The sequence below is a fragment of the Alosa pseudoharengus genome, unplaced genomic scaffold (genome assembly GCF_046254945.1).
Source record: "Alosa pseudoharengus isolate Yale_2024_CS ecotype anadromous, Long Island Sound unplaced genomic scaffold, YU_APseudo_1.1 YU_APseudo_1.1_scf_16, whole genome shotgun sequence".
NCBI lineage: Eukaryota > Metazoa > Chordata > Actinopteri > Clupeiformes > Clupeidae > Alosa > Alosa pseudoharengus.
In genome coordinates, this window is record NW_027468630.1 from 12430194 (window position 1) to 12441480 (window position 11287).

At 41.4% G+C, this 11287-nt stretch overlaps 1 protein-coding gene across 1 annotated transcript; it reads right to left on the minus strand.

Annotated features, from left to right (window-relative positions):
* Positions 1-7305: 7305 nt before the first annotated feature.
* LOC143126182 (troponin I, fast skeletal muscle-like) lies at positions 7306-10749 on the minus strand. The gene is made up of 7 exons (XM_076288095.1): positions 10693-10749; positions 9704-9736; positions 9523-9559; positions 9255-9383; positions 8657-8746; positions 8079-8255; positions 7306-7602 (listed from the first exon to the last, which is right to left on the minus strand). Exons 2-7 carry the CDS (start codon positions 9709-9711, stop codon positions 7513-7515), a joined length of 531 nt encoding a protein of 176 aa, XP_076144210.1. The 5' UTR covers positions 9712-9736; positions 10693-10749; the 3' UTR covers positions 7306-7512.
* Between the last annotated feature and the right edge of the window lie 538 nt (positions 10750-11287).

Below are 11287 nucleotides of genomic sequence, written 5' to 3' on the forward strand. Positions count from 1 at the left end.
CCCAGAGCTCTCTCTTTACAGCCAGAGAGGCTTTAGTCATCATGCATTTCCTCCTCCCCTCAGCCTCCCTCCTCCCTGTTTCTCCTCTCTCTCCTTCCTCCCCCCCCTCACCCCTTTTTTCTAAGACCTGCATGTGGTTCTTATTGAGAGTTATGAAAGCCTGGCCCTATTGCCACCCCCCCCCCCCCCCCCCACCAACACACACACACACCACCAACAACTCATTCTGCAATCGGCAGGACACTGCAAGGGTCATGTGACTGCTCCCTTGAGGAATGTAAGATGATATCCACACTATACTTCACCATTTGATTATATCCCCTCAATACTTCAGCATGGCTTCTATCTCCCACAACAATCCAGCATTTGTTAATACATGCACCCATAAATCACATTCTTGCATGCACAAACACACACACACACACACACACACACACACACACACACACACACACACACACACACACACACAGACACACTTGTTCGTTCATCGTCTGACCAGTACCATACAACAGTGGCATACTTATGAAGTTATACTTGTTTAAAAGTCCCCAAATTTCTCATAGTCCTTATGAGAATCACCTTATATCACATCACTGAGACAGAAAATCTGGGGTTGTGTGGACACTCTGTGTAGAGTCAGTAGGCCACTGGTTGAGTTGTATTCACTTTTGTTGTCTAGGTATAGGACAGGCAGGGCATTATGTTTAAAAGCCTTTACTATCACATAAGAGTGCCATATATTATAAGCATGTTGGACTGGTACTGAATAAAGAGACTTAAAGGTGCAGTCACCAATTGCCCAGGATGTCTGTTTATGTTTATATCTTAAAATTATGTTTATATTTTATATTTATTAAGTTTGTTTATGTTTATATTTTATATTTATTAAGTTTGTTTATGTTTATATTTACATTTATTAGCAGATGCTTTTTCCCAAAACAACGTACATTATATTTTAACCAATAGGACCAAATGAAACACACCAGAGAAATAGCTAACCCTTCATTTAAGTATTTTCAGACAAACTCCACGCATGGTTTTTGTTTTTATTTGGAGGGCAGGCTGCCGCCACTTTGTTTGTTTCCCATGTTCAGAGTTTTCTTTTACGGTGTACTCACGGAATGGGCAGCTAGTGGTCGTGAGGAGATGATTGTTGAATGTTGACAAATGCTTGAAATCGCATAAAATCGCTGACTGCACCTTTAATTTATCTTGGAACTGTAAGGTGGAAAATCACACCCTAACTCATACTGTGAAAAAAAAACAGGATGAGAGCAATCAGCAATTACCTAGAGAGGTATACCAATGCCATCCAATTCCTAAACATCCTATAATTCACACAAGGTAACATTATACACATTTTTCACAAAGATTAGGCACAGCCATAATAAATCAGTTTCTAGATTTCTTGGCATTGTGCCTCGCCTAATGAAATGTACATAGCATGCCATGAAGTTGGCCTCCCACATGTGAACGAGAGATCATTATATCTGTCATGTCAATATTTAATTCTCTGAAGGCACAATGCCTGCAGATCCAGGTGGTCAATGGGCAGATAACATTACATCTCTGTCTCTCTCTCTCTCTCTCTCTTGCTCTCTCACTCTCTCTTTCTCTTTCTGTTTCGTCTTTCATCACTCAAGCATAGAATAGAATAGGAGCTTTTCATGAAAACTAAAGTGTTCATTCTGAGCCTGGATGTACAGACCAACACTCAGTTCAAAGACTTCAAAGACACCATTAAATCTGTGCCCTCCCTTGTCTTTACCCCTGAAACACACGCGCGCACACTCACACACTCTCTCTCTTTCTCTCTCTCTCTCTCTCTCTCTTACACACACACACACACACACACACACACACACACACACACACACACACACACTGTCACTCCCCTCAACACACTCTCCCACACACCTCCCTCTCCCACATGAGCACAGCCTGCAACAAAGCTGTTGCCATGGCAAAAAGGCAAAACATTCAGATGAAGCTACTCTTTCACTTTACGGTTTTGACTCAAGCTGCAAGTTTGTCCCCGATCTGGGAGACATAAATGAAAGCAAATCCACAGAAACAACAGCAGCAGTTCCTGAAAGAAAATGTTAAAACATGTAGCTCCAGTTTGCAGAAGTGTGAAATCTCCTTTGATTCTGGATGACAGAGGCAGCCACCCATTCCCCCTCTGTCTCTGTTAACACCTCGTTGCAGGCCATTTGTGGACCGAAAACTGCTAAGGGAGGCCAGTCTATACAGAAAATAATAAAAAAAACATTGCAGAGTTTAAGTGGTGCTTACCCAACTGAGAGGCCTTAAGATGGCCAAAGCACATTCGATGGGATCACTTCCCAGCCATCCAAGCAGTGAAACCTGTGCTTTCACTTTCGTGGAGACAAGCATGGCGAAAACAATATTTTTTTTATTCATTTTCAATTTCTTCCCAACTCTGGTTCAGTATGGAAGTCAATATCCATTTGTTCTATGTAAAAAAAAAATGATGTTTGGCAACAGGGTTTATTTAACAGTCATGCATTAGAATTTTTTGTTGCAAAAGCCCTAAACTGTGTTTACGGCTCGGTCTAGCAGTGCCAGCAGTCTGGCAGATAATGCATGAGGTATGGAATAGTTTAGCAGCTGCTGGATGAAAGGGGTGAGTATGAAACCATATTTAACTATTCCTCACAGGCCTCTCTCACGCAGCATGGGCATGGCCTGATGTCCAAGGCTTGGTGAGAAAGCCTGTTAATTGTATCCCGTCCCCTGTAGCAGTTTTACAATGACCCAATGCAAAAAAACATGGACAGTGGCAACACAGGCCATCCTTGACCCCTGAAATGGCAACAGTAGAAAGCACGATCAATGTCTCGTCTCATTTACTGTGAGAAGAGCAACAGCCCAAACATTCCTCTGTTGCACACATGCTCTGTTCAGTTGGACTGAAATGAAGTGCTGAGAGAGGCAATAAGATAAATCTGACTGCGCCACTGTACTCTTAAGTGCAGTGGATGGATTGATCATTCTGGCAAGACCTCTGAATATCAGAAACAGTGACCTCAATGTATTACCTCAATGTAGTGGAAAGCTTTAAAACTCAGTTGCCTTGGTAGTCACTGGCTTGTGTGAAGATGACACTCTGCGACACCATAGTCTTTATGCTATTGGTGTGTGTGTGTGTGTGTGTGGGGGGGGGTGCTAGTAAAGTTCCAGCCATTGTTTGAAACCATGTGGTTATCACTTCACAGATGATGGGCACCAACACAAGTGCCTTATTCCAGACAGATGTACAGACAATATTCCCCGTCTGGTCAATGACTCACAGCAGATTTCAGCTCTGAAGAATGTCTAGGAACTCATGGGGATCATATTGCTATTTACACACTACTTTTCTATTTACACACTGCTATTCATATTTAAAAATATATATACTGATTACTGTATGTAGTTTACAGGAGAGGAGTTGCAGGCAGGTGCTTTCAGTTAGGATGTGTTACACTCCACCAATGCTGATTCCAGTGCATTAACTGGCTCATTGTAGTTGTTTTTGGTTGAAAATGACAGTCACCATATTGTAAAACATGATTTATGTAAGACAAATGCCTCAATAAAAACATATATGATTTGAAAGGGTTGGTCACTAATTAAGTCGTGTGGAAAACCTTTGATGGTTTACTTCATAAGACAAAAAGAATTGCCCATAGCCCATTTTTATGGGAAGCCTAATCGTAGATGGACAAGCCGGGAGCATGATGAATTGACAGGGAATAAGCCACATGGAAGCATTTAAATATAACTAGCCTATTGTGTATGGGCAGAGTCTCAGTGGACCTCCCTCTTTCTGGATGAGGTATCACTATAATTAAGACTTTAAAAAAATCATCCCGGAGAGGGAGTTACAGATTGCAACAGATAGTTTTAACCACACCACATAAATGCTCATTCCAAAAAGATGTGATGTGCCAAACGGGTACATTCATTGAAAATATAATGATCCTTTCACACATTTTGCATAAAAATTCAAGTAATGGTTAGCTATGTCTGTTGTGTGTCTGTTAGCGCATTGGCTTCAGTCTCTGGGTTGCACAGTATCAGACAAGGTGAATGCCAAAGGAAGAGTGGTGTGCAGTACATCAATACTGTTCCGATGTTTTGTTGATGAGGGTAACGTTGGCTTTTTACTCTATAACTCAAGTTCAGTAGGAGTATCAAGTGATCATATAGTTTCTTGGTGACAGCTTTAAAATAGCAGCTACTGTATCAAACCAACCCTGACCCTTCTTTATTTGGATGGCCACCATCAACAAACTTTCCGTTGACCCTGCGAGAGGTTAGGGTAGGGTTCATTTTAGGTTGTAGTTGAAAATTATTACTTTAGAACGTTTAAAAAATCCTGATGTAATTTTTCGATACATATAAATATGAGTGATTTATAAGGTGTTGACTCAACTGCATGGCCCATGAAAGCTCCAATGGTATCAGATGTTAAGACTGCACCTCCTATTGGTTCACACAGAAAATTACTTCCTTTGGCATGTTTTGCTACCCGTCCAGACAGTTGCAGCTGATTATTTAGATAAGATGCATTTGTTGTGTATTTCGAGCAAAATTGATGATGTTGATTGATGATAAAATGTAATGTTAATGTACAGTATGGGACATTTTTATTTCAGTGTACAGTGAAAGTGAAAAAAAAAAGGTGAAATGGGAAAGAAAAAAAGCGAGTGTGTGTGTGTGTGGGGCGGGGGTCCATCCCTTGATCCTAATGAGTTCTTCATTGGACCACAGACAATCAAACTGATATTAAAACATCACCTCTTTGGTGGAGATAAGTTATAACTGTAGAACGAGAGTGTACACCAACTAACGGAGACCAGCCTTTCAGTATTTGCATTAAGCACATATGCAAGCACTCAGTACAGTACTCACAGCCAAATGTAACCAGAGGGATTAATGTACAATGCTGCTGGTTAAAGGAAATAATCAGTCTGCCATTAATAGTCTGCTAGGGATGATGTGAGTGAGTCACTCCAAAGTTAGCTGTGAGGAATCCGCTCTTGCATTACCCACTGCTCTCTCAGCAGTTATACTTAGGAAGAGCTCTCCTTGGTGCCATGCATCTGCGCTGCTTGTGGTAACTTAAGATGCAGGAGGGGGGCACGGAGGAGCCTTGGAAGTTGGGAGGGGGCTTCTGGGGAGGGGGGGGTTAGAGTCGAATGTCGAATGACCGTAGAAGGACAACAGAGAACACCCATGGACGAGGCAGGATACTGGCAAAGAGGAGGGCAAAGCAGCACCTTAATCTTCATCAGAGTGACATGTGACCTGTCAACACTGCTTCTGCTGAAGACTGTGGGAGATGAGGAGAGGAGAGAGGAGGAGAGGAGAGAAGAGGACAGGAGGACAGGAGTGGAGGGGTGCTCTGGTAGGGAGGAGGAGTTTAATACATGTAATTAAAATGTGACCTGCAGGGTAAACACATGATGATGTCCATCAGTCTGTCAGAGTCTCATACCTTTTAAAAAACATATACAACCAGACCAGGACTTGCATCAACCTGAATGATACTGGACTTTTGTAACATATTTTGTGTGCTGTATACTTTTTCATTTTCAAGTTTTACTACTGCATGATTTAACTTTTGCCAAAACAGTAATACAGCTGTCCAGTAGATGATATATTACCAAGATTAAAATCTGCACTGCCACCTTGTGGTTGACAGAAAGAAATATCTAAAATTCAACTAAGATCAGCTTCTCATAATTAAGTTTAAATGATTGCCTTATAGAGAATCAAATGTCAAATTACCTTATAAGTAAAGGTAAATATGCCATCCTTTATTTACGACTGTTGTTTTAAAACAGGAAAGGATACACTCTTCCTAAACAGAACAATCCATCCGTCTTCCTGCAATAAAACTCAGTGTGGTTTCTGGCACACTGCTAATTCCGACTCATATTTCGTTGGTCGTTAGCTTGGCAGTGTCCTAGTTCATCGTAACCGTTATGGTGACTCAGGGAGAAACTCTAGAAAGCTTCAGAAAGGTTTTCAGGTTTCCACATGACACCTTGCTGTGGTAAGGATAGACACGCTTCATCTCCTGATAAACCACAAACAAATAGTATATTGTAAAATCTAATTTTGCCACAGCTTTAATATCAATAATAAGCAGTACTAAAATATATTAGTTATAAGGTACAATTAAGACTATTGGGAGATATTTTACTTTCTGTTCAGCATTTGTATTTGTAAAATATTTCATGCTGCATGAGATACAAATAAAAGATCTGATTTGGACAGGTCAAACTCTGTGAGTCACCGTGTGGACATTCTTTTCCTCTTTCCTTGAAAGAAGTCCTTGTCTCACATCTGGCCTCATACTAGCCGTCCATTTTCAGCTCTCCTAGCTCAGGTCACATAAATCTACACATGCAAAGGGTGACTGGCCGCGTCCTGTTTGTGAAGCCACTATGGTAACAGAGAGGTCAGCCAGGCATTCCCGCATAAACAGTGTTTATGTGCTTAAATAGTTCACATGCCTGCAGCACATGTGTACAGCGGAGCCTGGCGGTCTATCGGCTGAACAGCACACATGCTCCTTCTGCCCTGTACCACAGCTATTATGAAACTGATCAGTGGCCAAACTGATTAGAGTCTCTGAGTCTTTGAGTACTAATTCTGTTAACTGAACATCTGTAACGGTGTTAGTAGCTCACAGCTGAAAGCATCACTAACTTTGTAACCTTGACTGTGTTCATAAAGGCACAGTATGAGGCTGCAGGATGAAGGCTTGTGGTTTTGGTTTAGGTCATTGCTGTTGCATGTTTGTCCCTGATGCAACTAAAGTCACTTCTCCTGCTCTATTTTTATCTTTTAGTGTAATGTAGATGATGGGTTGCACCATAAACTGAAGGAACAGACGCCCCCTTCTGGTACAGAAAGTCACTACATCAGTCTGTTAAAACAATCTCTGGAGGTATGTTAGAGTAGGGCAATTACAATCAAAATATCAAGTGATGCAATTATAACTACATGGAGAGAGCCATTATAATATCTAAACTGTGTTAGCGTGTAGTCCTGGAAGTATAAGTATGTGAACAAGTGTAACTGGAAAGGCCAATTCTAATGATTTTAAGAATGTTGCCATAATGCCGTTCTATGGCATTACCTACAAGCAAATAAATTTATAAACTTGTCTAATAGAAAACAGTGTTTTGAACAGCGAAAGAAAATGCATGCTATGACAGAGATATGAAACGTGAGAGTTGTCATCAGATACAGAGTTTATTTACAAAGGCCACCTACCAATTAGTTAAATGTAGAATATATGCAAGTTAAAGAGTGAATGTTAACAATGGCCAACTACAGTCATACCAAGTGTGGGTAATTGCAGGATTGTTTTGGCATATTTACTTGGGTCATACCAAGTGTGTGAATCTAGAGATGAGATACATGCAGCTGCAGCATAACCTAGACAAAAATGATGTATTCTATGAAGATTGGTGGCACAAAATGACTTTACGCCTCAGACTCAAACATCTTCTTCCTGCCGTCCATGCCAGCCTTGTCTTCAATGTTCTTGCGCCAGTCGCCAACAGACTCTTTCTCCTGAGGGGGGCACATGGCAGGGGGTGTGTAAAACAAGACGGTGAAAAGGGGTGAGTCATCAGCTGTGAGGCATCAAGCACCAGCTGTCCACATTGCTCAAGTATGAATCAGTTAGTACAAGAGAAACATGTGCTGCAGTGTGGTTAAGGAATGAGGTGTGTCATTACTGTCAGTACCCTATAAACATTCACAAACTGAACAGCAGGGTCATAGCTCAGTTAATTCATAGTGCCATTTTACTATTCATTCAGCTGGTTAGCATGGGCATACATTTTCAATGTTGAACTCTCTTTAGTAATTGGTCTTTAATTGCGTTATGTATTTGTTAATTTGTTTGTGTGAAGACCAGACATGAATGATTGAATAGGCTACAACTTATAAAAACATTTCTAAAACTGATAGTTCCGGTCCGGTCCGAGCTCTGTTCTAGAATCTTTGGTCAGTACCAAGAGATACTGGAGGAGGCATGAACCCACCTCTTCTTTCACCTCCTTCTTGACTTGTTTCAGGTTAGCCCTCAGGTCCATGGACACTTTGTGTTTGGAGCCCAGCAGGGCCTGGAGCATGGCATCTGCCGACATGCGCACTTTCTTCAGGGCCGGCTTCTTGAACTTGCCCTTCAGGTCCTGCACTTTTATTTTCAGATCCTCAACCTAGCACAAAGGCCACAGCTCAAATCATTTCACTGCTGTGGCCACAGGAGGATCTGTAGGCCATCTTACAGACAGGTCATCCAGTGGTCAATTCTAAGACACTGCTCTCACTACTAGGGATTACCCAAACTGTCTGCCAGGCGCTGATAACAGACATTGTAAACTTTATACATGGACCCTAGTCCTAGACTGAAAATAGCATCAATTACATCTAGACTAAGTTTTTAGTCTAATAGGCTTAATCCATGTGTAGGAAACTCATGTAGTGAGTAATCAGTGATTACATGTACAGTAATGTGCTGTGGGCATATGTAGTGGGTTGTCTGTGAGGCTGGATGCATATGTTTGCTTAGTGTAGGGTTGTCTGTGATGTGGCATATCTAATGGGTTGTCTTCAGCACCTCTTTGTTAGCTTTGGTGACTTTGCTTTCAATGTCATATCTCTGCTCATCCACAGCGTCGATCTGCTGGTGTAGCTTCTTACACAGGTCCTGGAGCAGATTATGGAAACAACAACATCAGATAGATAGATAGATAGATAATATGTATAAGTATATATACTCTTTTGATCCCGTGAGGGAAATTTGGTCTCCCAAATCTGTGAATTAGTGAAACACACTCAGCGAACAGTGAACACAGTGAGGTGAAGCACACACTAATCCCCGAGCAGTGAGCTGCCTGCAACAGCAGCGCTCGGGGAGCAGTGAGGGGTTAGGTGCCTTGCTCAAGGGCACTTCAGCCGTGCCTACTGTTTGGGGTTCGAACTGGCAACCCTCCGGTAACAAGTCCGAAGCGCTAACCAGTAGGCCACGGCTGCCCCCAGATAGATAGATAGATAGATAGATAGATAGAAAGATACTTTATAGATCCCCAAGGGGAAATTCAAGGAAATCAGTGGTTTTACTAAAAGCTACAGCTTGTGTATAAGAACAATATGTATACAGCATCATCAAATAGTTCCCCAGTATTATGAGGAACTCAGCACATTTCATTCTGTACCTGTAGTTCTTGCATACATGTTGGGAGGTCAAGAGAAGGGCAGTTCTCCTCCATGTATCTCTCTTTGTCTACTTCGGCCTGCTTGGCCTCTGCCTCCTGCAGTTGCTGACCTCTCTGGAGCATCATGCTCTACAGGGATGGACAGTTTGGAAGCGAGTTTTGTCAGATCGTTTTGAAGACCAAACATTACTTTTGCTGTGTTGCTGTATATGCAATCAGATGTCAGTATTTCTCGTTTTCTTCAATGAACTTGCCACTCTTTGTTTACCTTCAGGTGATGCCGACGGCTTGATGTCATCTTTTTCCTTTTGAGTTTAGAAAATAAATATCACAAGTCAATGAAAATTGGAGAAATATCTATCAAATTAAACATACAGTGCAAGAATTTTTAATATTTCACAGAAGATAATATGTTTTATATACGTAAGTATATAGATGTAAACACTTACTCAGACATCTTGCTGGATTATTGTTACAAGAACCTGTGAATTGAAAACAATTCTTCCTTTTTAAACCCATCTGAAACAAAAATTGTCTTTGGTGCCACAAAGTCTAATCTCTCTCAAAAGCAAAGTATGAGTGGAAGTTCTCATGTCTAAAATGGGCCTGGCAGAGGGGGACCAGTTGTCTTCACAGCCCTTTGGACTGTTCCAAAACAAAAGGCCAACAACAGCTGAGACTGGCCCTGCCTAGAAAAGAATTTCCTCAACTATGCTGAGACATCAAGCAAAATCTCCATGTTTTTGTTCTCTCCAAGCCTCCATATTGCCTCTGGGAGACAATTACCGGCCTGGTTACTGCTGCAAATCACTTTGTTATACTTTTTGATCAAAGTTCAACATACATACATATCAAGAATGTTCATAGATATATCACAGTGACAGTACCAAACTTCTAGTTACAGACTCAGTTTTCTTTCCTACTGTATGTACATCTATCAGTTAAAACACGTCACTTCCAGTATGTTTCTACTGAACTAACCATTATTTTTTCAGGGAAGATTGACAAAGCATTAAGCTCTATTTATAGCATTGAGGACCGTTTCTCAAAAATATTGCTCTAGTCTCAACTCAGCATCCTGAATCCAACTAATTTCAGGGGAGGTTCTATGACAGATGCCTTGTAGGCTAGATGTTCCTCTCTAATGTAGCCTACATTTTCAGAAAACAAAAAGCACAAGGAAAGAATAGGCTATTATGTCAGTCACACTCAGAATAGCTAAATATGTGTTTTACAGTCACCTAGCCCTCATTATCTCCCAATCAGACTTCATCGCTGATAAGCCACCTACGTGGCATCCATTCAATCTCCATAGACTAAACCATCAAATTCTTGGGACTCAACGCCCCAGTCTCCAAATCCATATTACTGCACACCACCCTTAGAGTCCAGTTGAGAAGGTACAAGCAGTGACTTTGAAGGAACGGAGAGATCTCACCTATCAGCCCGAGGGAAGGATGACCAGATTGGATCTGATGTGGGGAGGATCAGTGAGATGGACAAGCGATGGACAGTGGAAACTCGATCTGAGTATATATAGTGCTCTCAGATGTCCGAGCCAAAGCCCATCTCTCTATAAGGCAGCAGCTTCTGGCTCAAGCCAATGGGCTTTGTTGTCATCCCATCTTACCCCTCCCCTGTCCATTATTCAGAAATGCCCCCACATTATTTCCACATGAATTCCTCAAAGACCTACACAGCACATAACACATACAACACATATACAACTGCATAATTTAGTCTGAAATAATCTAATGAATATTTTTTGTTTTTAGAAATCAGATTTATTTCACCTTTTTAGATGGGTGATTATATACACACATACAATGTGATGATGAACATTTTAGTTGTTTTCTTCCGATAAGTGATTGTCAGGGATTTTTTTTTCTTGGGTTTGTGAATATGACTGAATCTGAGTGCGGACAAAGGACAAAAAGACAGAAAGGCAGGAGATGGAAGGACCACAGGGGAGTGTCTGTGATGAGTGATCCCTGAGACCCCTCTGTACCTCCACCTGTTCTCGTCTGTACTGA

What these genes read in the sequence shown, in the direction of transcription:
- LOC143126182 (XM_076288095.1), bottom strand. An exon ending in CATGTATGCAAGAACTACAG is followed by an intron (nt 8,747 to 9,254) that starts GTACAGAATGAA and finishes AATCTGCTCCAG; the next exon opens with GACCTGTGTAAGAAGCTACA. An exon ending in AGAAGGAGGTGAAAGAAGAG is followed by an intron (nt 7,603 to 8,078) that starts GTGGGTTCATGC and finishes TGCCCCCCTCAG; the next exon opens with GAGAAAGAGTCTGTTGGCGA.